This window comes from Chionomys nivalis, chromosome 23 (genome assembly GCF_950005125.1).
Source record: "Chionomys nivalis chromosome 23, mChiNiv1.1, whole genome shotgun sequence".
NCBI lineage: Eukaryota > Metazoa > Chordata > Mammalia > Rodentia > Cricetidae > Chionomys > Chionomys nivalis.
The window spans coordinates 18,022,416-18,039,663 of NC_080108.1; the positions used below are offsets into that span (position 1 = coordinate 18,022,416).

At 38.1% G+C, this 17,248-nt stretch overlaps 1 protein-coding gene across 2 annotated transcripts in view; it reads right to left on the minus strand.

Moving 5' to 3' along the window:
- Positions 1-17,248, minus strand: part of Akap13 (A-kinase anchoring protein 13) — a 264,078-nt gene that overhangs the window by 79,896 nt on the left and 166,934 nt on the right. For both annotated transcript variants that reach the window (XM_057755917.1, XM_057755918.1), the window contains 2 exons: positions 10,310-10,385; positions 7,424-7,560 (listed from right to left, as the gene is read on the minus strand). In XM_057755917.1, coding sequence (XP_057611900.1) covers positions 7,424-7,560; positions 10,310-10,385 — 213 coding nt within the window. The remainder of the gene's footprint in view (positions 1-7,423; positions 7,561-10,309; positions 10,386-17,248) is intronic.

Genomic DNA, 17,248 nt, shown 5'->3' on the forward strand with positions numbered 1-17,248 from the left:
CTAGATAGTATCTTTGACACAAAGGCACACCACCACCTGTGAACGGCACCTTTCTACACTTTGGGCTTCTGCTTACCTTCACTCTGGACATGCACACACACCCCCAGAATAAATAAGTAAATAAATGTAAAAAAGTAATAAAAAGAACAAAGAAAACTGTGAGTGCCCTAACCAGAAGTCAGCTTCATATATAGTCATGCATTTTCTACAGTAGTCATATTTACCCTAACAGATGCATGACATTTAGCCACACCATTCTATCTAATAAGAATGCTGCCTCCTCTTTCTTGTTTCCTCTTTCTTGGCTTTCTTGCGCCTCTCCCTGTGTGGCGCAAGACTGACCTTGAATACTAGACCCTTTGACCTAAGCCTCCTGGGTGCTGGCATGAAGACATGGCCTCTCTGGTATTCAGGACATAAATTCATGGTCTTTGGGTCTTCTGTGTTAGTTATGGAAAGGCACTGTCTAAATCATAATTAATACAAAGTGGAAGAAATACAACATTCTTAGAAACTTGAATTCTTTTCCAAAGAAAATTCTAGTCCCTAGACCCACTAAGTGTAAGATATAAAATCTTAGAGAGATATATAAAATAAGATGTGAAACTGTTAATTCACTATTTACCACACCCTATCCACACTGTGTTTCTACTTTTTATTAGAAGGGAGAAAGTTATCACTTTTAACCTCTCTAATAAGATGTTCTAAGCCTAAAATCTGAAGTCTTCCTTAAAAGCTCTTTGGTATGTCAGTTTTTCTTTAAAGAGATCATGGATCCTAAAATATTTGCCTAAACCATCAATTCTCAACCTGTGCGTTGCAACCCCTTTGGGTATATTTGAATGGCCCTTTCACAGGGATCGCATATCAGATATCTTGTAGCAAAATTACAGTTATGAAGTAGAAAAACATCATTTTATGGCTGGAAGTCACCACAACATGAGGAACTATTTTAAAGGGTTGTAGTGTTATGAAGGTTGAGAACCACTAACCTAGAGGAGTGGTACTATGGCTTCAATTCATATTTGATTTATGAGGAATTAAAAACTAGCTATTTTTGGTCTTAACATAATTCAAACCCTTCTCCCTACTCTGCTGCATCCAATGTTAAGGACAAAGAGTAAAAAGAATAGAAGGGACTGAGAAAGTACATGTAAGAGGTAGGAGAAAAAATATTGGAGAAACTGAGTCTATACCCGTGCCTGACCAATAAACCATTTCTTCTTTGAACTTTTTTTTTTTAAAAGATTAATTTATTTGTTATGTATACAATATTTTTTCCATGTATGCCTGCAGGCCAGAAGACGGCACCAGATCTCATTATAGATGGCTGTGAGCCACCATGTGGTTGCTGGGAATTGAACTCAGGACCTCTGGAAGAGCAGTCAGTGCTCTTAGCCTCTGAGCCATCTCTCGAGCCCTCTTCTTTGAACTTTTATGCTTATTTTTAATTCTGAATGTAGGATTGAAAAACATACAACCCTCCCCCCACCTCTACCACTGTCTTTTCCCTTAGACTTTGTATAATACTGAAAATTTGCAAAAGCAGTCAGGGTAGCTAAAGTCCCTATGAGTACTCTATGCAGCAAATGGGCATGAGTGTGGCTGCTTGGTACACGCAATGACCCTAAATAGATAGCTGGGTCATAAAATGGTCCAAAGACACTGTTTTGCTTAAATCAATGGAAAGGCCTAAATAAAAGGACATTATACGTATAAAAACTTAGAACCTATTACTATTAATAAATAATTATGATATAAATTTAAACATAATTATTAGGTGCTTACCTCAATGTGAGATTTTATTTTTTATTTTAAAATTTTTATAAGTTCCTTGGTAGTTTTGTACAGCATGTTTTTCACATGAGATTTTACAAGTGATTTAGATATCGTATCCCTTTTAATTCTTCCCATTATTTGATTTAGTAAATATTCTTATTTCCATTTTAGAGGTGAGAAAAAAAAGTTAACTCAAGACTCTAATTTTGCTGGCCAGTAGGCAGAGCCAGGAACTTCCACCCGCTTTTTAAGATCCTTACATGGTTCTAAAAACAGCCAGGATTGAATCTTCCTAAGTAAACCACAAAGCTGTTGTTAAAGTTATAAATGTAATACTGAGATACAGCTTAATCCTGAAATAAAAGCCAAAACATATAAACCTTTAAAACAAAACATCAACACAGGCACAGAAAAGCAAATAAGAAGACACACAAAGCAGTAAGTTGAACAAGAGTCTGTTAAATTATCTCATCAAATTAGACATTTTAGCTAACCAAGACACTTTTATGTAAGTGATGAAAGAGAAAACATTTGCAAATGACGAACCTAACAAAGGAGCAGTATCCAGGATATATATCATCCACTCCTCTGCATCAACAAATAATCCAATTATTTTAATGGGCAAAGATATGAACAGACACACTATACAGGAAGACACATAACTTGCCAACGGACATGTGAAAATCTGTTTAATATCACTAGTTGTCAGGAAATACAAATCAAAACCATAATGAGATAACACTGCATGGATACCAGAAACGTTAACATTAAAACAACTGTGTTTGTTACTAAGGATGCAGAGTGACTGGGATTCACACACATCATGAGTGAGAACAGTAGAGAGAGGGTCAGTTTCTTGTATGAGTAAGAATTCCACTCCTAGGGTTGTGTAGGAGAAACAATATTTTTCAGCTCCCATTTAGATTACTTTCTGAATCAGAGAAAAAACATCTTTTGTGTTTCTTCTGGAGGGCTGAATGGCCTCTGAAAAGGAGTCATGTGAGGAGACTTTTCACAGTTATGCTTAGAGCCTATGTGCTCATGCAGCTCCAGGTCACAAAGGTGGAGGATGTATTTACCAAAAGTAACGGGATTCTCAGGATCTATATATAAATTACACACACACACACACACACACACACACACACACACACACACACACCAATCTCTCAAGTATAGAAAAATACTGCTTCTAAGAATTTACACATGATGTGTATGGACACACCTGTAATTTGTTTTGAAATGTAATTTAGGCAGACTGGCTGTGAACAGAAGCACAGCTATGTAATAAGTAAACAATAAAAAATAACAGAAGCTGGAAGGTAAGTATGTGGGTACTCACTGCAAGACCCAACAGTTCTATTTTTTTTATGTGTGTATTTTATAATACAATATTTTTGGGGGATGCCTTTCTCTTAGAAAGTTATATGATCAATGTATTTACCTACAGAAAGATAAACACATTACTAGTCACAAGATAGAAAAAAACTGTCACATTTTTATGGGTTGATATTACACCTGAAGAAATCACGTTTAATACTGCCAAATGAATAGCCCTTTATTTACTAAACAAATACTTACCTATTTTATACACAAGACATGATAATCTTGAAAAACAAGAGCTCACATTTTAAACACTCATTGCATGCCTCAAATCACATAATCTTTTCATGTAGAGCATTCTATCTAAGAGCCTCACGTCCCGGATCAGAGTCATGTATGTATATCAAGTATATTTCCTCAAAAGGATCACAGGACTTCATCTCACTTTAACAACAAAGTGTAAGTTTTATGCTGCTGATCTAATGTTGAACTTAGGAACCAGCAAATATTTGTAAGAATAAACACTAAGCTCTTGTTTTTTTTTTTTTTTTTTTTGTTTTTTTTTTTTTTTGTTTTTTCGAGACAGGGTTTCTCTGTAGCTTTGGAGCCTGTCCTGGAACTCCCTTTGTAGACCAGGCTGGTCTCGAACTCACAGAGATCCGCCTGCCTCTGCCTCCCGAGTGCTGGGATTAAAGGCGTGCGCCACCACCGCCCGGCAAACACTAAGCTCTTGACACTCATCACAGAGTCACATTTCCCAGGAGGTGCATGTTGTTAGAGAGACTTCCCCAGGGCCAGAGAGAAACAAACTGCTGCAGGAAGTGACCTAATGCACCACTCAGAGTTCACGGAAAAGCGTGTTGCAATGGCTGGCCTAAAGACTCCCTCCAGCCCCTAAAGACTGAAAAGAGTGGAGGGAAAGGCCCTGGGAAGACACCGTAAGACTGCGACATTGACAGCACTCGCCGCAATAATGGCCAGAGAGTTGGCGGTCCATCTACCAACACAGTCTCGACTTAAATCGTTGATTTTTAGAGCCGCAGTGAAGAGACTGACAGCAAAGTAACAAAACAGGAAGAGCCTTTAAAGTTAAGCCTCAGTTCTGCTACTCAGTCGTACAGTTATTTTAGGCAAACTTCTTTACCAATTGTCTTAGGGTTCCTATTACTGTGAAAGAACATCACCACCAAAAAGCAACTTGGGGAGGAAAGGGTTACTTCACACTACACTTCCACATGACAGTCCAACAGAGGAAAGCCAAGGCAGGAACTCAAAATGGTAGGAACCTGGAGGCAGGAGCTAATAGAGAGGCCATGAAGGGTGCTGCTTACAAGCTTTGCTCCTCATGGATTGCTCAGCCTAGATCTTTATAGGGCCCAGAACCAGGAGCCCAGGGGTGGTACCACTGACAGTGAGCTAGGCACTCTCTCATCAATCAACAATCAAAAAAAAAAAAAAAAAAAAGAAAAGAAAAAAGAAAAATGCAGCATAGGCTTGTTTGGGGACATTTTTTCAACTGAGGTGCTCTCTTCTCAACTGACTCTAGCCTGGGTCAAGCTGATATAAAACTAGCCAGCACGCACCAACCAACACCTATTCCTTGTATGGTATAAGGGACAAAGCTACCTACCTGGGTTGCTGGACATATGAAATTTTATATACATACAAATATTTGTATGTATGTATGTAATTCTTTTTTAAAGATATAAGGGGGGGGGAGGCTATTCCCACGAGGGGTAGTGGCGGGTGACTCGAGGCTAGCAGACCATAACAATATATGTACATACAATACATGGTATGTATGCATATAAAATTCAGGTCAGTGTCTTGTCAGTATTATAAACTAGCCCTCAATTTTATAAATCCTAGGAAAACTGGTCATTCACAGCTTTGGAAGTAGACATGGGAGGAAACATCCCAACCTCCACCCACACCCGGCCCCAGCCCATCTGGGCATTCTCACGCATGCATGAAGGTGAAAGTTCATCTGCCCTGGCTGGCTTTTCTTTAGGCACTCCAGTTTACAATGTAGGTGGAAGTTTGTCTGAGGAGCATGTTTCAGCTTTGAAAAATAATGTCTACTCTCCCTGGAAAAGATGTGCAGCAAAGTTTCTTTATATGAATATCTCTCACATACTTTTAATAGTTTGAGTAAGATGGTAAAGCATAAAAAAATTCTAATTTTTTTTAAGTAAGCAAAGCATGCAATTTAGTGATCAGAAATAATGATCTCTCTGAGGAGAAGGTAACACCTGGGACAAGCCGTCCACTAGTTATATATCTAAACAGCAGGCGAACAAATGTTTCCTGAAGGAAGGTTTATTCAACTTAAATAACAAATCTTAAGCTGGAGAGATGGCTCAGCAGTTAAGAGCATTTACTGTTTGCTTAAAGATCTTGAGCTCAGTTCCCAGGACTCATGTTGGGCATCTTATACAATTTCTAACTCCAGCTCTGGGAGATCCAATGCCTGCTTCTGGCCTCCATGAGCCACAGTCTCAACACACTTAGACTTAAAAATAAATCTTGAAAGTTTTTACTATCAGGATACACAAGCATACACACACAGTTGCTTGATAATCTCTTAAGCATTCATTAGCCAGTTCCCATCATTATGAGCCAGTTTTAAATCTAGAAGATTTATCCTGACTTCTACATGAGTGTGGAAGCACACATCCCTCCTCCCCAAAACTGTAATTTAAAAAATGCATTTGTTTATTTTATTTATTTATTTTGGATTTTCTTTTTTTTTTTTTTTTTTTTTTTTTGGTTTTTCGAGACAGGGTTTCTCTGTGGTTTTTTGGAGCCTGTCCTGGAACTAGCTCTTGTAGACCAGGCTGGTCTCGAACTCACAGAGATCCGCCTGCCTCTGCCTCCCAAGTGCTGGGATTAAAGGCGTGCGCCACCACCGCCCGGCTTTTATTTTGGATTTTCGAGACAGGGTTTCTCCATAGCTTTTTGGTTTTAAAAAATGCATTTGTTAAAAGCTTAGGAAGGAAAGAAAGGGAAGCAGGGAGGCAAAACAAAGAAGGTCCCCAAGCAAAACACTGGCTTTACTCTTCCTATGTGACTTTAAAGGCAAATCTTCCCCAAACCCCTCAAGACTGGGCCGAATTACTACATCAAGCTCACAATCCTCCTAGCTCAGCCTCTAAGTGCTGCGATCACAGGCATGCACCAACAACCTGGCCAGCCAGCAACAAAGACAGAAATCCTAGTCGTACCATAAATGTTTTCAAGAGCCCTCAGGAGATAATCAAAGGAACAATCATAAGGAATCACAGACAATCAAAGGAAGCAGAAAGGGCGAGGGAAGAACAAATGGAATATGAGGACTGATGGACAAAAATGAAAAGAGTAGATTTTTATGACATCGCGCCTATACCGCAACAGTTAAACACGGGAACATCATACTGTCTTGGACCATTTAACCACCCACTAACAAAACTGTTCTCAGAAGTTCTTCAAAGTCAGAAAACCAGAAGGAAAACTCTTCTTCACAGTTGCTACAATGTTTTTTCCTCTTCAGTCCTTCTGTTAGGAAAACCATTTGTGGCATGTAACTGAGTACAGCATGTCCTGCCCTCTTAGAGGACAAAACAGAACTTGCTACACACAGAAATGAACTCAAGCTTCTAACCGCCATCTTCCCTAGCTCTTCACCAGAGGAAAAGCTTAAGTTCTCCACCAGAGATCTAGAAAGTCCCAATTAAGCAGTCTGGATGAAAGATGACGTCACCAGACTTAGCGAGTTCCAGGCATCCACACATTAATCAGAATGACTCTATGGTTAGTTTATATATATGACATCATGCAGTCTGAGCTGCGGTCCCTTCCTAACCACTGAAGCGTGTTCACTGTCATCTGACTTAGTTCATTCTAAAGGAACTTCCATGCTTTTTTACTTCAATGCAAGCTTCAAACCACTCATGTAACCAGCCATGATTTTTCAGAAGATACAGCCAATAACCTGGCCAATACCTGTTTCTAAGCCCTGGCAATGAGGAATTTCCTTCTTCAAATAGAATACTTCTACCCCTCCTTTCTGAGTGATCCAGATAGGCTGTTTGTAGCAGCTTAGAAAGGGAAGGGAGGGAGGGAGGAAGAGAAGGAGGCAAAACAAAGTAAGTCCCCGCACAGTCACTCAGAATACAGAAGACATGGCCTAGTTGGATCACAGTCCATTAGTTAGAGCCACATATTAAAGTCATGGGATGACAATGAGCACAAGTGGAAAAAATTACAGTAAAAAAGGGTTAAGTAAGGCCAAACGAGACTAGGAGAACTGCTGGCCAAAACGAACTGAAGGCTCCTCTAGTACCTTGGAGAAGATGATGCTGTCCATTTCGTCACTGGGTGAGTGAAAGAGGTCAGGATCACTCCCTGATCCTCTCTGAAGTACGCCTTCTTTTGAGGCACACTCTGTGCCCAGTCCATCATCTAAGAAGCTTTCGCATTCTGAAAAAGAACATTTATTTAACTAATACCTTTAAAAAAAATTCACTTTCTGTTTTATACCAACATTCAGTCATTTTCTCTATTTTTCACCCACCTCTTTGCTTTCCTAGCCTCTCTTCTATTTTAGATATTTACAAAGTTAGAAAGGTCATAGTCCAATAAATTAGTAGCTTTCAGGTATATTAACTGACACAGTTACTTTTTCTGTTAGGCATTTGGCTAGGTTCTGGGAAGACATTTAATGTATTCTTGCAGAATGGGTTATTCACAACCTTGTGGTACAAATTAACACAGTAAGAGACAATTTCATTGCAGAATTATAAAAAGAATACCATAATAAGGAGGCAGGATCTATAAGTTAGTCTTAAATCTTTCAGTCACAATTATGAGCTTAGTGGATAATTTCACAATGTTAGTTCAATGGAAATCGTATGGTTTCTTCAAAAGACCATAATTATGGGTATTTTAGCCCCCCACCCATTCTATACAGTAAACAATGACTTAGTACAGTTGGTGGGTTTTTCTATTACCGCCTCTTGGAAAACACCAAAAAAAAAAAAAAAAAAAATCTCAGTATTGTGCCTGGGGGAAAATAGGGATGCTGGCTAAGGAAAGAGACAGAATCCTTACTTTTTTCCTATACTCCCTTCCTAATGAAGAGGAATATATTAAAGAATGAATTGGAAACAAGAGCAAAGAACATTGATTTTAGGATGTTTAGATGGATCTTGCTTAACAGATAAATCCCAGGTAATTTAGCCCTGTAGGTGTTTGCTTCTGTACCAGTAAAATGGAATGACGAGTATGTCCCTACAGAGTTGTACTGACAGTAAACAGCAAATTAGAAATGTAGTGACTAGACAGTGACACGGGTGGAACACACTGCAGGTGTGTGGTACATATGCCTAAGTGAAGTTCAGGCTTCATTCATCCTTAATGTACGACCACACTGCTTATTCTGGGAGTTGTACTGTAAAGGGGTGTTTGAACAATTCACGATTATGACTTGAAAAAAACTGCAACTCAAATCTACTTCCTTAATGAAATAGATTGAGCCATGATGTCTAGAGGTCCTTCCGTATTTCGAATATTCAAATCCCAAGACTTTACTCAACAATCACATGGCAGAAGTTTCATTCTTGGGTAGCTGGTTATACTTTCAGAAAAGTCCCTGACAGCTAAAATAACAGAAACATAGCTGTGTGTATACTTTTACTTCCAACACCTTTGAGTTTTTAGGCCCTGTACACAACCATACATAATATTATGAAGTAGCACTCTCAAGAAGTGTGAAAACATTTTCCATGTTTGTTTTCATTACTTCTTTTGTAATACAAGCAAAGCTGAGAAATGACAGAAAATTCCTCAGGACACAAAAGACTAGGGCAATCTTTTCTCAACTTAAATAGTACTGCAAGACATCTAAAACTAAACAGTCTCCAAAAAGGCCAGCAAATAAGAAGGATTTGATAATTTCTACAGCAGATTAGTAAAAACGAGAAAGTAAATAGAGGCTTTGTTGGTGAAGCGGATCGGAGAACTAAAAAATGCAAAATGTTACTGCTCATTCAGCAGTGCAGAAGACAGCAGAGGCGTGAGCTCAGAGACAGTTACTCACCTTGCTGTCTGTGTAACACCCCTCTATGAGGCAGCCCAGTAATACCTCACAGATGAAAGAGATAGAACCCAGACCTTGGGGAATGTACCTTATGGCAGAACTGGCTGAACCTGGGGTAAAGGATTCCTAACTAGGTATGATCTTAACTTGATTTGTTGTGACTAATATGTACGGGCATGGAAGGAAATTCTCAATTCTGCCTACTCAGGACAACAGAAGGAGCCCCAAATGATTCTAGTGGATGCTCAGGCCACATCCCAGCCCACTAAAACTGGGTTGCTAAGGGCAAGACCAAGGTATCATGCATTTTCAAAGCTCTCTAGCCCAGCTTTTTCTAGTATGCAGCTGTTACTGAGACTTCCTGGAAAGACACTGTGTTTGCAAAGACAGATTGATTAGGACCACTGTGATGTGGAGAAGCTGGAATGTTGCAGGTCCAGAGATTAATTACCTTATTTTGGCTAGCTTTAACCCCCAGAAGAGCCATTCTTTATCTACCTCTATGTTGGAATAATATCCTGTGACTAATAGACAAAAGAATCTTTTGGAATATATAAATGGAGCAGACTGCTACCTTCCACCAAACCCAAAGTTAAAAATATCATCAGATGGCATTTGAGGCTTAAAGCAGAGCATCATTCATTCTCACCAAAGTATTTAATTTATTCATTTATGGCTTTCTATGTTTTATTGCTATAAAAACTTCTTTATGAAACAGCTTCTAAATTGGAACATGGAATTTGGGGTATCCTGTCTGTGTTCCTAGGCTATGGTCGCTCAAATTTGGCTCTAAAATAAACTATCTCTGAGCCTCTTCGAGACAAGAGCTATGAATTCTTGTGTTTGTTTTTGCATTAACACAGTCAAAAAATAAGAACCACAGGTTTGGTCTCCAGCAAATTGCTTTACAAATGAGTAAGAACTCATAAAGCCACATGATCTCTAAAATTACTAATAATTCCGAAAGTAAAATTAAGGAAAAGTTTAGTGCTTTTATTTTGATTATGAAATCATGCTTACAAACTAACCTATACACATGCATTACTTCTGAATTATTGTGTAATGAATTTCAGAATGGCAGATCACAACATCAAATTATTACTTCAAAGCAGGACTATGAACAGGCCCTACCTGAGCTCTGTTTGGAAGCCAAAAGAGATGCTGCTTCAGGACATGGCTCTATGGTACACCAGCTTTCTCGGTTGATCTGGAAGAGAAAAACAATTTGTTTCAGACAATCAGTTAACTGTATAGCTCCAAAAATCTACGTATTGTTCACAACTTCTGAATGTTAGTATTTTACTGCAAGGTGATTAAAATTATGCCAAAAACCCGTCAAACTCTACTGTAATATAAACAAGGCAGTCTACATTGAGCTAAAAGCTCTGAAAAGACTGTTAGTAATAATGCTTACAAAGCAATGGGAAAAGGTCACAGTACAGACCAAGGGTGAAATCAACAAATACAAAGAAAGAATGCTAAAACCACACATCTGGTGTCACAACTTGCAATTCTGAAAAACATACACAATTTGAGAATTTTAAAAATACAAACTAATTCCTATTTAAAAATAACTATGTGGAACACATAGAATAACTATACAGCAGGTACTATGTTAAGAATTCAGCTCTTGGTATCTTCTACACCAGGTTCATTAATGGTCGTTCAATTTTCAGGGTAGGGGTTGGGTGACCAATGTCCTATTTGTGGCAGAGCATTCAAATGTTTCTTGTTCTTTCCCCTTTTTCTCCAACCTGTTGTGAGTTATTCTTTTAACCATGTTTCACTGCACAGAGAATCTGCTCTGATGTACTCTGAGATCCACACTAATTCTGGTCCAGGACTGTTCCATCCCTTGATGTCTCAGCACTCTAGAAGTGCTTTTAAAAATACTGGATACCAAGCATTACATCAATCTGATCAAATGCACGATGATGCACACAGAACTTTGGTAAAACATGAAAGAAACCTATTCAATAAATTATAGTCATTTATATATGATGCTTTCTAATACTACATAGCACATTTATTGAAAGAGATATTTATTAATACAAGTAATGCATGATTATAATTAAGATTACCTTATATTAAATGGCTTGATTAGAGGGCATAATGACAATGGGAATTTGGATATGTATACTATGCACATGCTAAGGTTTAATATTAATTTATTTTTTTCATAATTACAATGGCTGCTTAAATCTGTAATTGACCAAGTATAAAGCAAATGATTATTCATTGTTCTCACATTAAATTTACTGCTTGGATCTGGTGTGTGTTTCTGAGAAAGAATACAAATCACAATTTATTTATTTCTCAAGGAACTTTAAAACACATTAAAGGCATTTTATTAAAAAAAAAAAAAAAAAAGAATTCAGCACTCGCCCGCCTTACAGAGTAAGTTCCAGGATAGTCAGGGCTATAGAGAGAAACCCTGTCTTGAAACACTAAAGAGAATTCCAACTCATTTTCTCATCAAATGATCATAATATCTACAAGAAGTTCACATCACTTGTATTAAACCAAAAACAGCAAGCTCAGAAGGGTAAAACACAGCAGGACTGGCACCCTAAAGTGTGCAAGACTTGAAAGTGCCAACGGACTCCATCCCTTAAGACCCACTGCTTACCTACCTTATCATTACAACCTACTAATTTCATTGACGTTTAAGTAATGTGTGTTTTTAGATTAACATTACATATTTCAACACTCTGTTCCCAGGACCCTACAACAGAACAAGCAGATAGATACAAGGATCTAGAAAACTTCAGAGACATCTATCCAGCCATCCCACCTAACTAACACGCAGAATGCATAGCAGGGCATTCTTAAGTGCACTTGGAATATTCATACGGTGACACACAAAACACATCAAAATAAAATAAGACTTCTGGGCTTTAATACATTAGATAAGTTGCAGATTAAACAGGATTAAAATCACAAAAACTTTGCTTTTTTGTTTTAACCACAATACTATTAAACCAGAAGCACAAATCAAAAGACTGGAATCCCACACCAATCTTAAAAAGAGAAAAAAAAAGTGTAAAGATATAACTATTAAGTAACCCACAGTTCATATAAGAAATATTAAAGAAAAGAACTGAATACAAATTAAACCTTCTACATAAAAACTTACGGGATATCACTAACTCATTGCTTAGAACAAAAAGTTAACACTTTAAATTTCCTTCACAAAAGAAGTTCCAGGAGTAAGGAAAATAAACTCCAACCCAGCCCCAACCCCCTGGATTGATGATGAGTTCTTGCCTGTTCGACATGCAAGTGCAATGGTAGCACAAAGTTTGTGGGAGTAACCAACCAACATCTAATCTGACTGAAGGCCCACTCCAAGAAACGGAGCCTATACCTGACACTGGTTAGGTGACCAAGAAGCTGAGACTAGATAGCCCAGAGACCTATTATTGGTCTAAAAATTAAAATGGCTCCTAATGATATTCTGCTATATTCATAGATTCAGTCATCATCAGAGAGACTTGTTCCTGCAGCAAAGGAGAACAACATAGTATGGTAGTTTGAATGTACAGGCCCCCAGAAACACATAGGAGTGGCGCTACTGGGAGGTGTGGCCTTGTTGAAGGAAGTGTGTCACTGTGGCAGGCTTTGAAGTCTCTTTTGCGTAAGCTTCCCTAAGTGTCACAGACTACTTCCTGTTACCTTCTGACAAGAAGAAGCCAGCATCATGTCTGCCTGCACACCGCCACACTCCCAGTCATGATGATAATGGACTGAACCTTTGCACTGAAAGCTGCCACCCAACTAAATATTTTCTTTTCTTTTATTTTTTTAAGACTTGCTGTGGTCATGGAGTCTCTTCACAGAAATAGAAACCCTAACTAAGACACACAGAGATCCACAGTCAGATATTTTACAAAGAGTAAGAGACCTTAGCACACTCAGTCCTAAATGGGATGTCTCCATCAAATCCCTCCCCCCAGGGCTCAGGGAACTCTGCAGAAGAGGGGGAAGAAAGAGTGTATGAGTTAAAGAGGGTGGAGGACACCAAGGAATCAGGGCCATCTAGATACACATGAACTCACAGAGACAGAGGCAGCACGCACAGGGCCTGTGCAGGTCTGCACCAGATGAGGTCCTAGAGCTAAACAGAAAAGTGGACATGTGCATCCCAGAAGCAATCTCCAACTGATAACTGCTTGCAAATGAAACTTTTCCGTTTCTTCCAACGGAGTCTCACTGTGAAAACCAACTACTCTTAAGGGTAGGCTGCATGCCCAGCAGAAGACGGACAACAGAAAATGAACTCAAGGACAAGTTTGGGGGTTCCTTGTCTCATAGTGTTTCACAGAATTTTCCCATTTTTTTAAAAAAATATTTGTTGTATTACTTTTTATTTTTATGTACCTTTCCCCCTTTTCACTCTACAGATCCTTTAGGTATATATGTCGACCATAGGCAAGTGATCTACCATTTAACTATAACCCTAGCCCACTGAATAGTTTACATATAAATTAGACCCTCAACGAAAGTATAAAATGTTAAATGGTTTTTTACAAGTCCTTTAATTTTCTAATCGCACTGAAACTCAACTGAAATCCTAAATAATGTGAACAAATTAACATATGGATGAATAATAAGAATGCCAAAAGACTGAGGCCATACTTTTATTTAATGGCCTGTAGAATACAGTATGTACTTACTATACTTGTGATTACTAGTGAGAAAATACTGCACTACTGTGCTGATGACAACAAAGAATTATATTTAATGCACACCAAGTTGAATGAGAACTTTGCTGAGCCATTTCTCCAGCCCCGGCAGAAATTCTTTAAAAACAAAACCAAAACCAAACAAATAAACAAGTTAAAACAACCAAAACCCAGGTTGTGGCTCATAGAATTTTCTGATTTTTAACTTGCCATCTCCTTGTTACTGCAGGATGTTTCAAACCTCTGCTGTAAGTGAAAACATACTTCAACATAAAAGTGTATTTTGAAGTGGGAAAAGTAAAAACTCCTTTGCACCTTTATTATTATTATAACAGGAAGAGGTTCATAAACACTAAAATAAATTTAATAGAAATAAAAAAGCTTAAGGGGTTCTCAAATATGAGCATAGAACATGGAAATGAACCTTCCTGAGCTATGATGCTGCTCTTTCTCTCTTCAAGACCCCCAAATTTTTCTGCATTCAAAATTTTAAAAAGCTAACACTGTATTAGAACCCTTTTCAATACCATCCATGCTGCTCCAGGGTCAATGTTTAAAAGAAACATTCTTCACCTAGAATTTACTACATTCTCTGTATTTCTCTCATTTTAGGCCCTGGTATGTTACATTTAGTGAGCACTCTATTTTGCAAAAATACATGAGAATGAAAACAAAATAATGTTAGGAAACATTCTTCCGGAAGCCTCAGGCATGTCTGCAGGTCTTGTGACTGACCTTTAGTTCTAGACTCTTTCCAAGGCTGGGTGTGTGTCAAATAAACACAAGTTAGTTAACTGACTAGCTTAAGGAAGCTAAAATCTCAGAATCACCACACTTTTTAAAAATAATTAGTATATATTATTAATTTTTGAAAATATGGGTACCTGAAATATCTTAATATGATCATACATTTGTGGCAAAAAAATCCTAGTTTGAATGAACATTTAAATGAACAATTATACTTGAATGATCATAAACTAATATTCTTTTCAACTTTTCTATAGTTTCTCAGATTTCCCTTTATGGTTATATCCTAATTTTATTTATTATTTTATAATCATGGAACTTGACAAAAAGAGGCATAAGTTACCATAATGAGTTCAGTTTACAAAGGTAGTACACGAAGTTCACTGATACTCCTCTCCCCCCTTTCCTGTTTTCCAACGTCTGAAATTACTATGGTACATTTGTCAGTATTAAGAAACCAACACTGGTACAGTGTTGTTAGTGAAACTCCAGATAAAAGTTTCATGCCTACTGACTAGTACTCAAGATACTGGAAGGTAGTCTGTAAAGCTACCAGAGGAAAAGCGCAATCATTGGTATCACCCAGTCACAACCCTGAGGCTTACGACAGTTAACTGCCTGTAGGATATAATGGTCCAATAGTGACTGAACGTTGACTGGATTTAAGGTCCACTCTATGAGCTGGAACCTATAGCTGACAGTGCTAAAGGCCAAGAACATAGGACTAGGTAAGTCATGGGCTTAGGGGGAAGCCTCCTACTATTATTCTGCTAAGGGAACATAGCAATAAAATGACTAGTGACATACTATCGCACCCATAGAGCAGTGTCCCCCTCAGCCCTCATCAGAGAAGCTTCTTGCGATAGACAGGAATTCACACAAAGACCCACAACAACAAAATGTGCAGAAGACTGAGATTTTGGAGCACTTAGCCCTAACTAGGATGCTTTCATTCAATCCATCCATCCCTCAAGGCTCAGGGATGTATGAGGAAGAGGAGGGGAAAGAGGGGCAAGTGGACTTAGAAGCTGTTTGCAACTGAAAACTGCTGGCAAAGGGAAACAAATTTTCTTCAATGAAGAGTCACTGGGTATATAAACCCGGGCCAGCCCCATGTCCACAAAACTAGCACCATGTTTTTGTTGGCCTTTTTTTTTTTTTTTTTTGATGGGTGGGGCTTTAGCCAGGCTGTGGTGTACACCTTTAATCCCAGCACTTGAGAGGCAGGGGCAGGAGGATCTCTGTGAGTTCGAGGCCAGCCTGGTCTATAAAGCAAGTTCTAGGAGAGGCTCCAAAGCTACACAGAGAAACCCTGCCTCAAAAAAAATAACAAATAAATAAATTAATTAAAGATGGTGTGGGGGGCTTTTTGTTTTACCTTTTTGATTATTATTTTTTTTTTTTTTGAGAGAGAGAGACAGTCAAGTTGAGTGGGTAGGGAGGTGGCAAGGATCGGGGAAGAGTTGGAGGAGGCAAAAACATGATCAAATTATTGCATGAAAAATATTCTTTAAAGAAAAGAAAAAAAACAAGTTATCTGGATTCACTTGCTCTTCTACTCATGTTCTTTTTCTCTTCTAATGATAATCCATGATGCACACTGTGTTTATTTTGTATGTGTGTATATGAATGTGTGCGTAAGAGCATGTATTCAACCAAGCATGTGCAACTGTAAAAAATTGCATTTTAACATCTTTATTCAAATTCTTGGCCTACAAAACCTAGTCGTTTAGGCCATATAATTCCATGCTTTAGACTATTCACAGAGCCGTATAATCATCACCATCATCTAATTTCAGAGCACTGTCATGTCGATAAAAAGAAAGCCAGCACCCAGATCTTTTTCTCTTGGTCCTAGACAAGCACTGAACCATCTTCTGCTTACTGTAAACAGTTCTTACAAATGTAGCCATGCACTCTTGATCTTATGTGATGTTAAAGATTCATCTACATTGTAGTGTGTTTTATTAATACCAAAAAATATTCCACTGTATGGGTAGAGCTCCATTGTACTTATCTATTCATTATGTTATGAACAACGGGTTGTCTTGACTTTCCAGTTGCTGCGAGTACTAACACGAACATTTTACACACACGATATATACAAGCTTTTTTTAGGGACACACATTTTTTTTTTTTCTCCTGAGGAAACACCTAGAAGTGGACTGTTGAATTGTGGACCTGATAACTTAAGACTACTTTTTAGGGAATAAGGGTTGTTTTCCAAAGTGGATATACCATTTGGCAATTTTGCCACATTTTTGCCAACATTTTTGTTCTTATCTGTGATTTTTCTTGTCATAATAGATGTGGCCTTGCTTTTCTCCTGAAGCATGTTTTTTTTTTAATAAAAGTATTTTTTATTTTGCTACTTTCTTGAAAAAGGAGGTACTAGGGGATGCTCATCATAGATAGGTTTATTCTTCCTTTCCTTTCCAAAAAGATACAACACATATTAAACACATTCATTCCATGATCAAACACTGTTCCAAGTCTTAAAGATGTAATTAAAGCCTTGTCCTCAGGGACCTGAGAGTTTATGTCAGAAGCCTGTCAGAGTGGTCAATAAGCTTGCCTCAGCATTTTGTTCAGTAACCACCATGTGTTGACCAAGACAATGTGCGTTACTATGTACAAA